Here is a 21830-nt window from a genome sequence, read left to right as displayed (position 1 = left end):
CCTCATGTGAAGTCTGTGTGTTTGCCATGGTGATGACGCCATGCATCAACTCAAACCTTTCAAGCACAGAGCCTAGATTTCAAATGTCATAAATACCGAAATAAGGAAATAAAACAACATTTGTATGTTATCAGAACACACAAATGATTTGTTTATCAGTACGCTGATGATGTAAGAATATTCATCACCCGAAAACAGGGCTTTAATAAACTAGCAGAAAGACGAACTTGGGCATTAAGTGTATTGGATAACATCATAACATTTATGAACACAAACTGGACTGAAGTAAAGCAAAAAGTTAAAAATAAAATAAGTGTTGGGCACATTTGCTCCTACACACAGTGTGCTCTTGTAATAAACAATGTGCTTTCACCACAGTTAGTTTATCGCTTTTATAGTGTATCCCCTTACTTTAATATTGTTTTCTCACTCCATTCTTTGTAGACCTGTTTTGCAAGACCGACATAGGGTGTAGGCGTATTCGCCCATAGAAAATGGTGGGCGAATTGTCACCCACTTGGCATCCTTGTTTTAAATTATAGATTGTAATTTATCATATGGAAAACACTTGCTATGTACTAAACTCGAAACTGAATTTCTTTATCTTCCTGCATTTTATTTAGACTTGAAATTTTGTTAGAAGTCACTTGACAAGACGCGTATTTTTAATAAGTCAAATCTTACCGACATTCTTGCTGAATCCAGTGCGAAATGAACCGTTACTTTTAAAACACCTCACCGCTGCAGGAGTTTTGAGGGTACGTGATCTTTTTTTACTTAGAAAAAGAAACCTGGCTCCTAGCGTATTTTTTTTTAATAAAGTCAACACACACTATAGCCGCATAATTGACTGTCGTTTGAATGTTGTACATACAATATGCTTTTTTTTCTAGTAAATAGAAAGCAACAATAAATACAATATTAAAAGACAACTTAGTAAATCAAGTCACCTCAGTTTCCAGTTACATTTCTCAAATTTTCCACTATACAAACTCAAAAAGGACGCTATTTACAAATACATCATAGCGGTTATGAACAGAACTTGTCATCTTGGCAAACTTGACACTGTGTGGCGTGAGCTACTGGCCTTATCTTCAGATATTAAACCCAACTTCAAAGGGTGTTATATTGTCACCATCATAACACGTGAGGGAGACTTGCAATATCGTTCAATGCATGGAGAATACACTACTGTTGTTTTTTTTGTTTCCAGTTACATTTCTCAGATGAGCCGAACTTTCCACTATACAAACTCAAAGAGGACGATATTTACAAATACATCATAGCGGTTATGAATAAAACAAGTCATCTTGGCAAACTTGACACTGTGTGGCGTGAGCTACTGGCCTTGTCTTCAGATATTAAACCCACCTTCAAAGGGTGTTATATTGTCACCATCACAACACGTGAGGGAGACTTGCAATAGCGTTCAATGCATGGAGAATACACTACTGTTGGGTTTTTTTGTTGGGGAAAATCGTGCTTGAAAACTTTCCACTTATTTCATTCACATTTTTATTGAATGTCCGGCGGTTGATGTCATCTGTCGCTTTATTTCCCGCATTTCCAGTGATCTTTTACAACCTGGTTTGACTGTTTCCTTGGTGATTCCTTATTTTGCCACCTCACCATGAATTCACGTCAGTGTCAGAGTATTTTTGTTGTCCTCGCAAAAGTTGATATGAATTTCTCCCGACGGAATAAACTGGATGGATGTTCTTTTATGAGTCCATTGAAAATCACTAGCAGAATTAAATCTTAATACCAGTGCTTCAAACTTGTTAAAGAGAGGAGAGTTTTGAATATATTGGGACTTCAAATGACACTCTCTGTTCTTTGGAAAATGAAAAATTACAAATCCATTAGTTAACTTGAATCACGCTGCTATTGTTCAGTAGTATCTTTTACGTTTCTGTGATTCGTCTTGTTGTTAATATTAACAGACAATATCCAGACCAACTTATCTTTTGTCTAATTATTTGGCTTAAATTACTAAATGAAATATTCCACTCTTTTTACATTTAGCTATCTTTTCTTAAGAATGCAGATGTGTAATTAAAACACTTTACTCAAATATTGTTTAATTACCAAGAAATTCAAAACATAAATTTTCAGATTTACTACTATTTTAGCAAAATTTAGGCAATTGATTTGGCGGAAAATGATTTCAACCTCGATCATTTTTGGCACAGATTTCAATTGGTGTGGGGCACTTCCATTCAAAATTCAGGTGAATACTACGTGGATCACACTGTATGTAACCGTAACATGTGATTCATAACTCCATAATTTGATCATTATGCAATAAGAATATTGAGTTGAGATAATGATGATTGTATTTTATCGAATAACGGCCATTTTGTCCGTATTATACCGGTTTTATCATACGTTCCTGTGATATTACACAATAAAACACTAAACATTGTTATGTGATCTATAACCAACTTTTTTAAAAGTTATGATTAAGCATCTACCTTAAAAAGTTGGTGGTTCTTTTATTTGTATACTAGCCCATCATCATAAATCACACATCGTAGTTACTATTCAATGACGCTCTCTTCTACTTTGTGTAAACAATCAACGAAGTATAGCACGTAACGAACTCTCCACGCTCACAGACAGAATATTTCAACAATTACCTAATCAATTATTAAGAAGTGATAAACGGTGAGGATATTGGATAGCGGAAACAAGACCTCTCTTTGGGGGAACTTTAGTGTATTTGGCCGACGAAATTGCCTGAGCGTAAGAGTGAAAAGACAGTATAGTGTAAAATTAAAAGACAGGAGACGATTATTCAAATTATTTTGCGCAATTAAGTTGATATTATCTTAAGACGAATGTAATACTGAAAAGCAGAACTGGCACACAGGCACAGAAACAAAAACAAATTACGAAGACTGCGTAATTTGTAATTCAGCGGAAACAAGGAATCTCTTAATTTAGAATACTTGGTAGACGATATTTTCTGAGCGACAGATAAAACCTATACAATGTCAAGTAGAACCCATACAAATGCACTGAAATAAAAATAAATTACGAAGACAGTGTTATCTGTAATTTTGCATACTATTTCAGAAATTTGGTAGCGGAAACAAGACATCTCTAGAGAAAATGTTGTGTATGTGGCAGAAGATATTTCCTGACGGTACGTGTGAAAACATTGTATATTGTCAAATTACATGATAGGTGACGACTATGTAAATTAATTTGTGCAATTGATAATATCTTAAGTAGATTGCAAATGTAACACTGACAAGTAGAACCCGTACGTAGGCACAGAAAAAAAAATAATTACGAACACAGTATTATCTGTAAATTTGCATAACATTTCAGAAATTTGGTAGCGGACAAAAGGCATCTATATAGGAAATGTAGTATATTTGGCAGAAGATATTTCCTGACCGTAAGTGTGAAAACACTGCTTATTGTCAAATTACATGATAGGTGACGACTATGTAAATTAATTTGTGCAATTGATAATATCTTAAGTAGATTGCAAATGTAACACTTGAAGTATAACCCGTACACATGTACAGAAATAAAATAAATTACGAAGACACTGTTATCTGTAAATTTGCATAATATTTTAGAAATTTTGTAGCGGAAACAAGACATCTCTGGAGAAAATTTAACGTATTTGGCAGAATATATTTCCGGACCGCAAAGTGTGAAAAGACACTTTATTGTAAAATTATATGAGGGGTGACGATTATGCAAATTAATTTGCGCAATTGATAATATCTTAAGTAGATTGCAAATGTAACACTGACAAGTAGAACCCGTACGTAGGCACAGAAACAAAAAATAATTACGAACACAGTGTTATCTGTAAATTTGCATAACATTTCAGAAATTTGGTAGCGGACAAAAGGCATCTCTATAGGAAATGTAGCGTCTTTGGCAGAAGATATTTCCTGACCGTAAGTGTGAAAACACTGCTTATGGTCAAATTACATGATAGGTGAAGATTATGCAAATTATTTTGTGCAATTGATAATATCTTAAGAAGATTGCAACTGTAACACTTAAAATGTAACCCGTACACAGGCTCAGAAACAAAAATAAATTACGAAGACAGTGTAATCTGTAAATTTGCATAATATTTCAGAAATTTAGTATCAGACAGAAGGCATGTCTATACAAAATTTAGCGGATTTGGCAGAAGATATTTCCTGAGCGTAAGTGTGAAAACACTGCTTATGGTCAAATTACATGATAGGTGACGATTATGCAAATTAATTTGCGCAATTGATAATATCTTAAGTAGATTGCAAATGTACACTTGAAGTATAATCCGTACACATGTACAGAAATAAAATAAATTACGAAGACACTGTTATCTGTAAATTTGCATAATATTTTAGAAATTTTGTAGCGGAAACAAGACATCTCTGGAGAAAATTTAACGTATTTGGCAGAATATATTTCCGGACCGCAAAGTGTGAAAAGACACTTTGTTGTAAAATTATATGATAGGTGACGATTATGCAAATTAATTAGAGCAATTGATAATATCTTGAGAAGATTGCAAATATAACACTTACAAGTAGAACCCGTAAACATGCACATGCGCAGAAACAAAAAATAATTACGAACACAGTATTATCTGTAAATTTGCATAATATTTCAGAAATTTGGTAACGGAAAGAAGGCATCTTCAAAAGTCACGTGGACTAGGTAAGCTCATGTGATTTAGACACCTTAGCAGGTTTCATTGCTGAGTAATAGATCAGTTTGAATCTGTATCTAGCACAACGCACAATTGGTAGCAGAAAAAAGACTTCCTAGAGTAAATTTAGCGTATTTGACGGGAAGTAATTCTATTATGAGTAACGACTATGCAAATTATGGTGCACAACAAAGCAGTTAGTTTATGAATGTCACACACAGGCACGGAATACAAAAATAAATTGAGAAATTGCAGTGAGAGAACAGTATTATCTGTAAATTTGCATAATGTTCCAGAAATTAATATATAATGAAAACATTTATTGTGTTACTCTTGTGAATAACATTACAGGTTTTACCAAAAATACTTGTACTTTGTATTAAGAACATTATTCGTCAGAAAGTTGGTAATAAATCGCAAAACATTTTTCATTGGTCTATTATGTAAAATCATGAAGTTATTGCCCCATGGAAAAAATAAATATTATTTTGTGTGTTACAGTGACGTCTTTTAAGAAACTTGTCCAATATTTTTTCAAAAATCGCAATTTTATTAAAGAAAATATGCAATTTTTGATACTATTTAAAATTCACATTTTAAAATAATTTTGGACAACAATAAGTACCCCATCATTAGAGATATATGATTATTTCAGGCTACAGTTTGAGATAAGGCAAAATATCTCTGCCATAGGAACCTATGGTAGAAGCGTTATAATACTGTCAAAACGGCATATATCCACTAAAATACAACCATCATTTTCTCGAATTTTTAATTTCCTTATAATATCCGGAAGTACATTTTTGGGGAAAAAAAATAAATCCTGGGTATTTGCATTCATGAGTAGGCTTCTGATTTAAAAAAACCTATATGAATTGTTTTTAATTGTTATATAGTAAACAATTGGTATTACCTTGGAACCATACCTATTTTTATCTATTCGTCACATCAAGATAATGCAAGTCAGCATGTTAGATGTTTAAAAGCGTACTCAAAATAATAATGCGTTTTTTGTTGTGGTCAATCAAACCCTGTATACATACATGAATGGAGTTATAATAAGTGGAAAGGGGTTGTTGGTGTAATGAACAAACTAAAAACCAATTCTGTAATATCATGGCCTTTAGATACAATATTTACGTGGAAAAAATACAAAGTACCAAATACTGTATTATTTTAAACGAGCTGTTTGATATAATATTCACGTGGAAAAAAAACTTCTTACTAACAAATACTGTATTATTATGAAAAGGCTGATTTATGTAATATCCATGTGGAAAAACTACTGAATACGAAATACTGTATTTTCATGAAATGTCTTATTGGTCTATTATTCCAGTAGAATAACTACTCACTAACAAATACAGTATTATTATAAAATGGCTGGATGAAGTAATATCCATGTAGAAGAACTACCCACTAACCAATACTGTTTTATTAGGTAAGGTCTTGTTGATGTAGTATCTATGTGGAAGTAATACTCACTGTATTTACTGCTTAATCAAACTGACTCGCCCATGAATAATTACTTTACAAAGGTATATACTTCGACAACTCAGAAGTGAATCGCATATAAATGTTGAAGTATTAATTTATTCACGCAGTAAAGTACAAGAACACAAACATGTTGAAACAAAAACCACTTGGACATTGTTAACATTTTTAGCTCTACCATAAATATAACATGCAAAAATATCGAAGTTCTGTGACATCAATAATTGTTTTTGTTATGAAATGGCCATTATCTACACCTTGATTTTCTGTTCGTGAGACTTAATAAGCTCATTGAATTTGTGTTCATTGAAAGTGGACACATTGGTATAATAAAACAAAACACGTTATCACAATCTTTTGTTGTTGAACAATACACCAACAAAATAATACTTTACAAAATAAAGTTTTTTAGGGTTTCATCTTCCGTCTACAACTGTGAAACCTAAGTTAAGTGTATATCTAATTTGTATAAGCATTCATTAAAGTGATTATAACTCCACAAAAAACACTGATTCTTGTTTCTAACATGTTATTAATATATGGAACATTCTGGCATCTAGTTTATTGCACAATTATGCAATCATTATTCATGTACAGGCTTGTAAAATATGTAAATCGTGTATAAACAATCTTTTAGGATGTTCTACTTGTGACAGCTCACGAAATGTTAACAGTGTGAAGCAAAGACCGTTTAACTATAAAACAATACAGACACAATGTTTGTAAACAAGCAAATAGAAATGTTACAACTGGGTTAATTTGTTTTGTTCACACATAGCAGAATGTTAGGAGAATCTTGACTTAGAATTTAGAGTCGACGTTTTCTGTATCCTTCAATCAATGTTCAGATGCATTATTGACGTTTTATCCATCATCAATCCAATATTTTAATGACTCTCTATCAGTAACCCGATTTACATGTGTCTTAAAATTATGGGTAAATTACATGTTCCTGTCAGCGATTTTCGAATACTAATAATTTCAATATTATAGTTGACAATAAAGGCATCCTGAACTTGTATGGATACTTCATACAATCTGTGATATTCCAGTGAGAGAAATTGTTTATGATTCGTATATGCCGTACATAACTCATTCTTGTTCTCAATTATTATTCTACGAGTGTTTTATATCAATTCACATCAGATTGCCATACAGCAATTTGTAAAACAGACGACATGACCAGAGAGGTAAAAATACGGTCATGCCATTTTTCGCTCATGTTAAAATTTCATGAATAATTTGTGCAAAATAACCGATTTTAAGCAGATTAGAATTTTAACACTGAAATGTAGGACCCGCACGTCCAATTCCCACAACATGCAAATAATTACATCTGCCCATGGCGTGTTTTCAATGTTTGAAATACCATGTCATAACACTAGAAAAATTGCGAAGCTAACGTAAATTGTGTAGTAATGTAATGTAATGTATTTCCGTGGTTAGAGTGTTTTGTTTTACTATCTGCAAACAAAATGTTGACAATAGAGTCACGGGTGGAAACATGGGATTATTTTAATTGGGCTGAAAATAATGTATTGTTTTCTTTTTTCTGAATACTCCGGAATTTGATTGTAAAGAAGTGGTTAAATTCGAAAATAATAAACTGTTAGAAATATCCGAGTAATACCAGAACTAAAGTAATTAATCGAAAAAATAGGATCATTTGATATGTATCATGTATTCACTTCATGACGCACAGTTAACGGCAAAATTACGACTTTTAAGTCAAAGCACTACTTATCTGCCATTTTGTTACATGTGCCTCAGATTGAACATTATGTTTCAATTATGTTGTTGTGTTATTTAATAATTTGTAGGTGCTATTCGTTCTCTATGTCGTTGTGGGAACGGTCAGAGGTTTCAAACGAAAACAAATTTGTTCTCGTGATTTTTTCTAGTGATTTATATGTGTTTTATTCATTGTCAAACGAAATCGACATAAGCGGGAAAGGTAAAACAAATGTCAAATCGGCCTAATAACATTTACACCCGAGTTAACATATTATAAATAATTTATGCAAAATAACATATTTTAAGCAGTTTAGAATTTTAACACTGAAACGTAAAAACCACACACAACAAGGATGAAAAAATAATGAATATATCTCAACTAAAAAATTTTGCTATACCAGAATCATAGAAAAATATTATTTTCTAAAGTACAGAACAAAGACAATCATATCTGACTATTTCCAAATAAAACAAGCAATTCTCTTGATACCATACATAATTCCATTCATCGAATATTGTTTCTCTTTCCCGACGTTAAAATTGGATACACGAAATTGGATTGTAATAAATACAGAAAAAATACAGACGATATGGTTAAATTCGAAAAAAAATAAAATTAGTAAAATAGCTTAAAATTTCCAGAAAAGGAATCTGCATTGTAGATTACTTGATCAAATAACTTCACTTCACGACCCAGACAAAGTAGTCGGCATTCTGAAGTCAAACGCTTTGTTAATTTATTGTCAGTGGATGAACTACTTGTTTTGAGAAAGCTAATATGTTTGAAGTGAAACAAAATACATCTGAACATGCTTACAAAAGGTTCATAGAAGGTGTATCACGCAGGTTACAACATGTACTTCCAATTTAACTAGTATAACTCAAGAAAAACACTGTAAGCAGAATGAACATGAAAGTTGAAGGTACAATAGAAAAAATCAATAATTTTTTACTAAATAGTGTTACCTCTGTAACGAAAATCAACCTAAAAAATTTAAAAAATAGTTTCGATATTTTAATTACATTTTCTAACACAGAATGTTCTGGAAACAGTATGTGGGTGTGTTATACAGGATTTAAAAACTACGTCAGAAATATGTAAATTCTTGGCCAATTCAACCGCATATAAACACACCGTACTCTCAGTTTCAATTCATTCTGACACTACCGATTGCGTGTGTATCTTCTGCAGTATCTACAGTACGTGAGTATGATAATTGTTATCGTAATTTCTGTGATAACGATGAATTGTTTTCAGCATATCTATTTTATAACCCATAATAACGTATCTTCAGACATGCACCAAATTATTGATAATTAAAAAAATGTCCTTTTCGCATCCTTTTTTTAATTTTTTTTAGCGAAATCATATACTCCAACTTCTTCCATAACGTAAAACAAACTGCTTTGATATTTTACCGATTACCATTTGTGCGGCTTCTTGGTCAAATTATGCATCTATGCCCAGTTTATCTTGAATACACTGCTATGGCGCTCTACTATTTGTATAGATGCTTGGCACCTATGTTCGCACGCGTGTATTCATTTCGGCATTTGTAGTTGTCTCTTCTTTCGTGGTGTTTCATCAGAACTGCTAGTGTTGACGACTTGGAAACCACCTTATTTTAATTATCTACTTTTTGGAGTTTGTTATCTATTTTTTGTCAAACACGAGGTTAAAAAAATGAATACATGTTTTTTATCATCATTCTGACTATACAATGTATTGAATTAAATGCGATCATACCATCACTATTCAGCGTGTAGTCAATATCCCCTGAAAAAACACCCAACGATATGTGCATTTCAGTGATTGTAACCCTACCTGTATGTAGAATTAAAACTACGAATAGCACTGATCCCATGGGAACTGTACATTTCATGTCATTTATTAGCCTATTGCGATTCAGCTTCAAAGGAAATGTTTTTTAATGGGCATTCACAGGACTACCTAACAAATGTAGGATATACGAAATTCCCGTTTGTCTACAGTAGTTCATATTTAATTAGTGATTATTGTCGCTGCATATTAAATAACAAAAATGAAGAAATTTGTGTTTTGTATCTCATAAATGTTATTGCAAAATTTTTGGTCTTCAGTTCTTTGAAGTATTTTTTTTTTATAATAATTATAATTTAACATGGCTGACTGAAAGCAGAAAACTAGGAGTGATAAAAACACAACCACTTAAGTAATGTATACACGCACATAATTATTTCAGAAATCATGGCATATTCAGAAAACAACAACAACATAAGTGTGCCTAGTGGTTTCATTGTGTCATTAGTAACGATTTTAATATTTGGTTTTACAGACTTGGTTACCGTTCTGAAGAATTGGTTACTATGCTTCATATTCAATCAATATGTATATTTGTTATGGTGGCGATGTTTGTACATTGCATCAACGCAGTAAGTGATAATTAACATATTGGGGTAAATCAAAACTTAGTATTTTAAGTTGTCAGATTTCTGATTTTATTTTTTAACAGGCACCTCCTCCCGAACCACCGGAAGAAACGGAAAGTCCTGATACATTTGAGTCTGATATAAAGTTAACTTCTGAGCAAGAAACCGACATTGAAGCAATAATAGCCGCTGAAGCAAGTGGGGTCGGTGCAAGAAAAGCTATAACTAGCCTTTCAAAGCGTTGGAATAATGCTATTGTGCCATATGTGATATCATCAACAAGTAAGTATATGTCTGTTTGATAGTTTGTGCTTTCATGTATCAAGTTTGCAGTACACAACATGTATCTATATTATTGCAGGTCAATCTGATGCTGTCGTAATAAAACAAGCGATGACCTACTGGGAGAGCAACACTTGTATTAGATTCCCACCGTATAACTCGGGCGCGGGGCATTCTGATAGAATTAACTTTAAAAAAGATGATGGGTAAGGTTACTAACAATTTTAAACACTCAATTAGTAACAGTCTTTGAGCATATTAGTTAACGTCTGTACCGTTACCATAGCTGGCGTTGTTGTGTGAAGGTTTATATTATTAGTGATACATTTCTGTATATGTTACCTTCATAGATGCTGGTCTTACGTTGGTCTCACTGGTTGGGGTGTTCAAGATATTTCTATCGGATATGGTTGTGAATATGTGAGTGACGTTTGTATTTAAGTATTCTTGTTTTTTGTACACTTGTGATAAGTGTTGTATTATATCAGTTCAATAATATTAATATTTCAAGGAATAGTCAATATTCACATAGAAATGGGAAATGCTGAATCGGGCATAACAGACAACACATTTCTATGTACAAAGTTTCACATTGGTTAAATCAAGTTAAATAATCCTATTATTATAGTTAATTATTAAAAACAGCATTTTTAAATTACAAGAGGTATTTATATTTGTATAATACAATACGTTCCCGATAGCACGTAATCTCTACCTTATAAGGTATTCCCAATGAAATTCAAATTTTCCCACCGATCACGTTTCTAATCGGTAGTGTATTGTGATTAAAGGACCGATATGCTATGAGTTTTAAGTTTTTTTTCTGAAACTACATAATGCAATTGCTTAGTAAATTTTTTTTCCTATTTAAAATGGGATTGTTTTGAGCAGTAACACCCGTGATTCAAAAGATTTTAAGACCAACGAGTAGTGAAAATGCATAATCTCTCTACTAAATGAGCTAAGCATTGTGGTTTACTATTATATATTGTTGTCATTGCTGCCATCGTTTGCCAATATTCCTTCTATATAAGAATTTACGTTACACAAGTTCACTATGACAAAAAACATCCCGTATTTTTTTTATTTATTTCATATTTCATTAAGTTATTTAACGCTGTTGTCCATGATTTAGGACTAATTCCCACGAAACAAAAACAAAGCAATACATACATAATAAGAGTCGCACAATTATATTTGAAAAATATATATAATGCAATATATTCTCAAGTCACACCACATTCACCAATTATCGTTCACATATCAGTAATTGATTATGCAGATACTAACAAGTGTCCATACAAAGTAATTTTAATCTAATTATGTTATTGTTCACGTATCTTAACTAGTTTTTTATGTTGCTTCATGAAACAGAGGGGAACTATTGCTCACGAAATTGGTCATGCAATAGGATTCTGGCATGAACAAAGTCGCACGGACCGAGATGATTACGTTACAATTCACTGGGAAAACATCGAGTCGGGTATGGGTCACAATTTCAACAAATATACCTCTGCGGATGTTAATATGTACAACGTGCCATACGACATTGGATCGCTTATGCATTATGGTGCTAAGGTAGGACTATATTGTAAATATTGAAACATTAACTGTATTCGCCATATGTGATCACTCAAAATACGTTAGGTCTTATGCAATAGATCTTTACGTTTGAAGCTTGTATATCAACACATCAGCACACCGAGTGCTAAAGTCAACTTCAGTCACCATTCACAAATTTCAAACCTACATACGTTTTTTTATAATATTTCCAAACATATGATGAAGACTTGTAGCTCATATAAAATTATGTCCATTTTGTTTAAAATTGTCAATTAAATATAACATATTTTTCTGACAATAATTATGGCGTTCAAAGGGCTACCGCGCAGTTACACACTAAATATCCCCTGATACATGCACTGTGTGATATTTACAAGTCAAAATAAATTCAGTATTTCAGCACGAATGGCCAGGATACAATAACAGCGAATAACCCAGCTGACCAAGACAAAATGGGCGAGCGTGATTATTTGAGTAACGCTGATATTTTTTTAGCCAATATAATTTATGACTGCCCAGGTATGTATGTATGTATTTTGTATTTTTTTTATTCCATTAATTAATACAGTTGTGGGTTTTTAATTTCTGGTGATACCCAGTTATAATTTAGTTTTTTCACTGTTTTTTTTAGCTATTCGAGCTCGTTTTGTATCAATGTATTACGTTATAAAATTGTTGTTGATAACAAATTTTTCAGCTCTGCCAAAAGCAAGCACAGAAGCAGTGTATCCGGCGGCTAATCAATGTAAATCTCCATATAAAGTTAATAGTCAAGCTAGTTTGAATAGGGCAAGACATGCACTACAACAGAATGGAGAAAATAGAAGCTTCTGGGTTGATGGCACGATTTCAGGCAGTACAATTACATTCAGTGATGGTTCAACAATGTCAGTAGATTCGTCTTTGTTTCACAGTAATGAACCAAATGGAAGTGGGCAATGTCTCCATTTGTGGTGAGTACAAAATACAAGGCCTGTTTTCATTATTACATTTTATTCCGTATTTGCTTTGTATGTTAAAACAGTTTGATGTTTATTTAAACACTGTCAGAATGACGATATACATTGCAGAGTAATTTAATTATCATAAAATAGCTATCTGAACAACTTGTCATGTAGTACGAAGGTCATTTTGAGTACATATTGCCGTTATAAAGCGATCAAATACAATCATATTTACAGGTGGTACAACAATGACTGGAAATTGGATGATACGACGTGCGACTACAATCAGAAGTATCTATGTGCAGGTACAGTGATCGTTATGTATATATATATATATATATATATATATTATAGTTTTCCGCAAAATGTTTACACAAGGTCAATGAATACTCAAGTTCTACATTTACATTTATACGGCAACACATTCACGTGTTCTGAAAATATTCCATGTATGAGTGATGTCTTATTAATAATGTTGTAATGGTCGTATATTCAACAGATTTACCGCGTCCTAGTTCTAGTACAGCGCTTCCGGCTAATGCTCAGTGTGATTCTGGATCTCTATTCCAAATTGTTGACCAGAACGATTTAGAACGTGCACAGCTCGTAATTAAAACAAATGGAGAGAATAGAAGTTTCTGGGTGGATGGGAGCATATCAGGCAATACCATTACCTTCACTGGTGGTTCAACAATATCGGTTAATTCAGAATTGTTTCAACCAAATGAGCCCAATGGAAGTGGCTCCTGTCTCCATTTGTGGTGAGTGCATATAATATATACTATGTATTATGTTGTTTTTGTTATTGTTGATAGTGTACTATGGGAAATACAGAAAGTCTAATTACATGTTTTAGCACAGTTTTAAAGTAAGACGTTCCTCAAAAATAAAAAATAAACTATTGTCATTATGTTTACATTTGTGACATTTTAGGATAAAAAGAAAATTTGCTTGACAAAATGGTATTAAAATAGCATTTTTAGTATAACTTACAAATGTATTCTACGACAAAAATATTTTAAAACTAAGCCTGGTGACATATCGTGAAAAAATGATATTTGTTATATCAATATGATTGTTATATCAATAATTTCATTGGATTTGAACAAAAATCTCCTCATAATTATAAACACATTTTGACACAATTGCATTTTACCTTCAGTTGCAAATTTATTAGCATCGTGCTTACAAATGCAAACAATTTCATCAAATTAAAAAATCTCTTCTGTCCTTATATACAGGTATTATAACAATACATGGAAATTAGACGACACTACATGCGACTATGCTCAAAAGTATTTGTGTTCTGCTTAAGCGGTACGTATCATGCAAACTAAATAATTCATTTTGATGTGAGGTCTAAATACATCTTCTCTTTTCTCGCGCCCACATTTGTTATAAAATTAACTAAAATTCTTGATATTGACTGTATAATGTATTTCTGCTGGGCATCTTGTTAAATGAATATTTTTAACTGTAGAGCTACCAGCCATCATTGGGGCGCCACTATCTGGCAGCTAAATAGTTTCCTCGGACATATAGCATGTATAGTGGGAAAAAAATATGCACATGAAACAATTGAGCATAATGATAATGATAATGACATCTTCGAGATAGACACTATTTTACTTTTGATTAATTGTAGTCTAATATTGTATTGCTGTAATTTGTTTAATGCAATTTGAAAAAAAAAATATTCTTGTTTGATACTGAAAGTAGATAATTATATATTATATAACTAAAATATAACTCTATTGGATGCATAATGGCCTGATATTGTAGCAAACATCCGATTTGTCGTTTTATGAACCAATGCAATTATTCATTAAGTTTTAAACCATTTGTTTTTGTACGTAAACTGAAAATCACTTTTTTTTTTCATTTTCTATCTAACGAGTATTGTTGCATGTCTTCAACGCAACTTTTTCGTGGATGGTAAACACATCTTTAAATCAAAGTCTTAATTATTAATTCTCTTATTGCAGGAAATCGACGGAAATGAAGGGTACCTCATTCATGAAATCACTCCGCGAATTATATTACTGCAATCGCATGGCTCGTAAATAAATCGTACGTGTAGTTTAGTTGCATGTCTAATGGAAATTTAGTTTATTATTATTGTTATTGCATGCTATAAAACTTGTTGAATTGCAGGACAATAAATAATCTAAAGCATAAATATTGAGTCTTTTATCGTGATAGTGTGATGGCATGCATTTTCGGTGTATGATAATTCTAATTGTTTGAAACTTCACAAAGGAGCAATTGTAGTGCAGTATTGTACCACAGTATTAAAGACCTACAGTCTATTATGCGTTCGAATTATGTTGACACATAATTGATACTTCTTATGTGACCCACAACGATGCGGTGCGACAAATGCGACACTTAAAATAAACTTGCTAAAAGTCATAGTATTCTGAATATCAAGACCGAGCTGTGGGATTAAGCAAATTTGTTGTCTTTATTGTTCTGTATGAAAAAATGGGATGCCAATAATTAAATGTCGATAAGCAAACTCCGACAACATCAGAATCCACAGGCAACTTTACGATTGCGAAAGAAAACGGTACAACATAGCCAATTCAGGGAGAGATTCGTCAATCAAGAGGTGACAAGCGCATCCTGCTCTGTTGTGGCAGGCACCACATACCGACACTGCAATATGCATCACAAAACCGATCGGTGACAATTGTGTTACAAGTAGGACGTAGTGTGTACAAAACACAAACTACACTTACACTGGGAAGGTATCATGTAAACCACTTGATTACTTGTCAGAGAACACTTCCAGCTTTAAAATTCCACGCTCTCCTTATAAAATTGCTTACAGTTCTACTAATTACTTAGGCGTACGTTATATATTATCCACCAATAACTATAAGCCATTGATTTATCACACAGTTTCTACGCCGTGTCTCTCAAAGGCAAGTCTTGCAGATACTTACTGCAGTATATTTATGAAAACAAGCCATACATGACACAATTATAATAATATAGTTGGAACACAAACATGTCAGATATAGATCCAGAAGCTGATGATTAATTTTGTGTCTGATCGTCAAACGAGTACTTGCCCATATTGAGAGATATTGACTGGAAAAGCTTTTTAAATACATCTCTATATCGATGACAGGATGTATAATGAATATTAAATTTGAACATGATCAGTCAAAGCATGTCAGAAATATGGCACTAGAACAAAATGGCCGCCAGTTGGCTATTTGAAATCAGTTGGTCATTTTAAATGACGTGCATCAGGGTTCAATACTGTTTAATGTATGTACAAGGTTGAACAAAATCCAACTGTAGACAGCAGAGATCCGGTTGCGGAATGCCAGAAATGCTTGATTTTGATTATTTTGTATCACAAAAATGGCCGGCCGTCGGCCATCTTGAATCAGATCATGAAACAAATCGGTGTGCACATGTATAATATGTACATGTGAAGTTTGAATGTAATCGGTCCAGGCACGGCTAAGACACACACAAAGGTCGTTCTATAAGTTCATAAAATTGTTTGACTACGTCCAAACGGGAACTGATATGCATTTACCATTAGGTAGACTATACGCCAATAACACGATTGCTGTTGACGATTCATTGCTCGACAACAATTCTGCGAAAGCAACATGTACGTGATTCTCTATCAATATGATTACAATTAAATTAACGAAACCATTTACATATATAAACTTGTTTCGAAATAAATAAACCAACAACAGTTTATGGTATCACTTCCTACCCAGACACTTTTTTCGAACATCAGCAATCATTTGTGGCAAAGGTATTTTCCCACAATATCGTTGTATCTGCCATACAACTTTTTGAGTTACAGTACAGAAACGGTATTGTAATAAATTAATGCGACGACATTGCTGAAGGGGTACACATGAGCTGCAGGCTCCACTTAACATGTCAACTGTAGAATGTACACACAATAGGCTGGAGAGATAGGAATATTGCTGTCAAGGTGTGGGAGGTTTATGATTTTAAAATATTTTTTTTTTATCGTGAAGTATGATAGAATGATGACCAGTAGAGTAATGTTTATATTCAAAGTAAATAAATCAGTGTCAGTTGTTTCTTTACCTCCAGACTTTCTATTTTCAAATTTCTCAGTTTTGTAAAAGTTAAAAGTTAACCAAATCCATAGATCACCGGTACTTGGCAGTAAACAAAAATTCATACAGTAGTACTCTAATAAACGTACGCCCTCAAACACGGCGTTAGAGAGAATATGCGGATAAACAGGCCCATTAGCTAAAATCAAACACATGATGGCGGTATGAGACGATACAACTTTAAAGGAGATCATCAAATGATGTAGGTGGATAGAATGATTTTTAGTGAATAAATTGATCTGAAACAGTTATATAACACCAACACACATACCCTACGTAAAGTATCAGAAAGAAATGAAAGAATGGCCGTCCCATCCTCGAAATCAGAGTGAAACGAATTTGCCTGTAATTTCCAAAAGCTGAATATAGCCGCCAACAAATAATGCTGTGAACAATAGTGGTCGAGGTAGGTGGATATCCATCTGCGAAAGCCAGATATCATGAATATTGATGATCTCGAAGCGCATTTTTTGATACACTAATAAAAAATGGCAACTATGAAAATGTGATGTACGCGGAACTTAGATGCATACAATTGAAAGGGGAGCGATCATATCACCCCATCGTGGGGTAAAAACTGAGTGGAAGAACCAAAAGGTTGCAAAGTTCTACTGAATCCAAGTAATCTAATTGTCATTTACACACGCATAAAAATGTTAGGGGAATATGCTTTACATATAGGAACATAGAACAGTAATATTTAATAAATGGAAACTGAAAACACAAAAAACCAAGAGGAGAAGGTTTAAAATGAGTGAAGAAAGAGTGATAGAGAAGAAATGCCAACTATAAAATAAATGTGCACGTACTAAATTGTCGGGAAAAACTAAATGTACTGGGTGAAAGTCAAGGCTAACATCGAAAACATTAATACTAAAATATTGAAGATATGGTACATACCCCTCCATCAAATACTATATCAGTCACTGACAAGTCTGGTCATGTGCTGCATGTACATGTTGAAATTAACTCTTTAATGTGTATTGTGCCATCGGCAGACACGAGTGTGCCCAATGTTTACAGCAACTAAAACGCCATCTCAACAAAATTAATGATGATCCTGTTATTGGTGGTGATTTTAATTGGACACTTGCACCTGGCATTGATCGTAATGGCGATAGAGAGCCAGACATGCACACGTCCCATGCTCTAAGCTTTGTAATTGAAATGTTTAAATTGATTGATCCATGGCGACATCAACATGGCAAAAAACACAAACTTCACATGGGTGCGGATTATCGTAATGACACCACGTACGCACATTTGGTTCACACGCCGTTCAGTATTGTTTGAAATCAACAACTTGCATGTTTAGGGTAGGCATTTTAAACACATACTACAGGAATGTTATAGTTTGTTTACAAATTGTATTTAATATTGGCAACTTCGCAAGGCTTTAACCGTGAGACACATCCCTGGTAATCACGTGATCGTGCCACTGACTACTGCGATTGGCTGATGGAATGTTTACTTTGTCACGCCTTAGAGTTTTATGGCAGATTTTTTAAGATTTTGTTAGACAAGATGAGAGAATAAATAGAGAGAGAATAAGAAGAGAAGGGGCAACATGGCGTTACCTCAACTGAAGGTTTAGATGAATAAAGCTGCACTATCTGTAGTGAATTAATGTATCGCAACGTGTATGAGTCGTCTACACGCTAGCCAGAGTCCCCTCACCACGACGACCCTTTCACAACAGGGGCGTGATAGCACTCTCATATGCCTTAAGGGATTTTTACATCTATAAACACATGCACAATCGTTTGAACGCTATTCAAATAAGCTATCAATTCAAGACAACTTTCTAGCGCGCATCAAACTGACCAGTATGGTGTTTGAATATTAATGTTCTTCAAGACGCGGAATATGTAAATATCATTACTGAATTATGGTCCCAGTGGCAAACCCAACGTGATGCTCTCAAAAATTTGCAAACATGATGGAACATTTGTAAACATGATATCAAAGTGTTGTCCAAGGAATAGTGTAATTTAATGCCATTTTAAACAAGTGAATAAAGACAACAAGCGAGCCTTAATCAATAAAATGTAGCCTTGTACTTATCAGGAAAAACGCTACTCTTTCACGCCTCAAACAGCACGAAAACGGAGGAACTGCTATTCAAGCCCGTCACAAATATTTAAATGAGTGGAATGTTCCCAATTCATTTTTTTGTCAAACTTGAGAAACGGAACAAAAAATAAAACACATATATAGCTCACATTAGGCGGAAAAGTGGCAGTCACATTGACTACCCTTGAGAGATACGTGATATCACGCAAAACTGTTATACACCGCTTTACAAAACGAAATAAAAATGGGGAAATCACTTGTCTTAAAAACTTGTGGTTAGCTTCCTGTGTAATGATTATTTAGATCTTCACGAACACACTTATTTTGCGTTCAGTTATTGGTTCAATCATTAATCTTGAATAAGACTGCAGTATCCCAGTATATTGACGAAACAATCAATCTATTGCGCGAGGCTGTCAATTACTGTAACATCACAAATACTCTCTTTGATATTTTAGCTTTTGACCAGGAAAAAGCCTTTGACAGAATCAATCACACTTTCTTGTTTAAGACATTACGTGCATTTGTTTTTTTGGGCACAATTATATTCTTTATACATAACAAATGCCAATTCTATTCAGAGTCAGAGCGAATTGCGCCCTCACATCATCTATTATCAAGGCATTCGTCAGGAATTCTTGTTAATGTTAATCAATAAAATCAGACGGGAAACTGGGGAAACTGAGCAAACTGGCAGCGAATGTTGAGGATATAGATATATTCATTAAACAGTTCTTTAATAATCTGCCAGAACGGTTGAACATTTATGAGAGCACATCCAATTCCAAAATTTACTTTCAAGAAATCAAAGGGACTGTGGGTTGACAGCTGGGAAAACATTAAAAGCTCACTTATGGGTATTAAGTGGAACTGAACTGGCCTGAAATATTTGAGTGTGTATTTAGAGAACAGGACTGGAAGGAAACATTTCATTTGTCACAATTCTACGATCTGCTAAAACGTGGTTTGACAGTTTCCAGGTGTTGGTTCGTTATTATGTCACCCCACCACACAAATGAATTGTCATCCTGTCAGTGTCAGTATTATAGTACTTCATCATCACTGCAAAAGTTGCTAAGCATATCTGCTGACGGGGTTCTCAGGTTGTTTTTCTTATATACAGTCATTGGTAAGTATTTGTATTGTTTAACTGGGTTATTTGGGCTTTTTGGGAGCTGTTTGGTTTTCTAGATGTGGCAAGGTGACCGGCAACCAAGGTTGAGACACGAATAGGGCGTTGGGTATTTTTCTTGCTAACGTGTCATGGATAGAATATGTGTATGCGGCGCCCACTGACAAGAACTTTAATTGTTTAGTAACTTCTTCAAAAGAAATGGTTTCAAGATTTGGTTACCCTCAGTAATAGTATTTTGTGCACTTTCGTCAGTGTATAAAGAGATGCATACAATTTACGAGTGATACTACTTATCTCGTGAAAAGTCATCAGTTAGACTGCCATTTTCCCATTGAATATGAGCTATAGCTTTTTTGTGTCCATTTACTTTCTCAAGTTTGAAAAATATGAATGGCATTACCTCTGTTTCCGTGCTGTGCAAGGCATAACAGCGTCGACTTTTTTTCCTGATACACCCGATAAGGTGAAACGATGATTATATCATCATTGTCTATACACCCATTGTTTGAAAGTGCCACATTGAATTTGCCACTAGGCTCTGAATTATGTAATGAAATTCACATATTTTGCGTCTTGCCTTTAGACAGTTTGATGCACATGAGAGGGTGGTTTGAAATAGATTGTGCGTCATCGTGTATTTCATTAGCATTCAACTATGCATGTGATTGAAGATGTAATTCTTGTCAAGGCGTATGGAAGTGTTGCTACGCCCTCATGTGAAGTCTGTGTGTTTGCCATGGTGATGACGCCATGCATCAACTCAAACCTTTCAAGCACAGAGCCTAGATTTCAAATGTCATAAATACCGAAATAAAGAAATAAAACAACATTTGTATGTTATCAGAACACACAAATGATTTGTTTATCAGTACGCTAATGATGTAAGAATATTCATCACCCGAAAATAGGGCTTTAATAAACTAGCAGAAAGACGAACTTGGGCATTAAGTGTATTGGATAACATCATAACATTTATGAACACAAACTGGACTGAAGTAAAGCAAAAAGTTAAAAATAAAATAAGTGTTGGGCACATTTGCTCCTACACACAGTGTGCTCTTTTAATAAACAATGTGCTTTCACCACAGTTAGTTTATCGCTTTTATAGTGTATCCCCTTACTTTAATATTGTTTTCTCACTCCATTCTTTGTAGACCTGTTTTGCAAGACCGACATAGGGTGTAGGCGTATTCGCCATAGAAAATGGTGGGCGAATTGTCACCCACTTGGCATCCTTGTTTTAAACTGTAGATTGTAATTTATCATATGGAAAACACTTGCTATGTACTAAACTCGAAACTGAATTTCTTTATCATCCTGCATTTTATTTAGACTTGAAATTTTGTTAGAAGTCACTTGACAAGACGCGTATTTTTAATAAGTCAAATCTTACCGACATT

At 33.7% G+C, this 21830-nt stretch overlaps 1 protein-coding gene across 1 annotated transcript; it reads left to right on the top strand.

The window, feature by feature from the left end:
- The first annotated feature begins 9060 nt into the window (after positions 1-9060).
- On the top strand, positions 9061-15277 carry LOC146733993 (uncharacterized). Its single transcript, XM_085508460.1, has 11 exons — positions 9061-9104; positions 10216-10312; positions 10393-10591; positions 10671-10797; positions 10942-11011; positions 11966-12182; positions 12852-13107; positions 13336-13403; positions 13598-13859; positions 14340-14415; positions 15084-15277. Exons 2-10 carry the CDS (start codon positions 10247-10249, stop codon positions 14410-14412), a joined length of 1338 nt encoding a protein of 445 aa, XP_085364586.1. The 5' UTR covers positions 9061-9104; positions 10216-10246; the 3' UTR covers positions 14413-14415; positions 15084-15277.
- Positions 15278-21830: the final 6553 nt, after the last annotated feature.

The sequence above is a fragment of the Saccoglossus kowalevskii genome, chromosome 15 (assembly GCF_978046115.1).
Source record: "Saccoglossus kowalevskii chromosome 15, keSacKowa6.1, whole genome shotgun sequence".
Taxonomy (NCBI): domain Eukaryota; kingdom Metazoa; phylum Hemichordata; class Enteropneusta; family Harrimaniidae; genus Saccoglossus; species Saccoglossus kowalevskii.
This window is presented reverse-complemented; position numbering and strand designations above follow the sequence as displayed.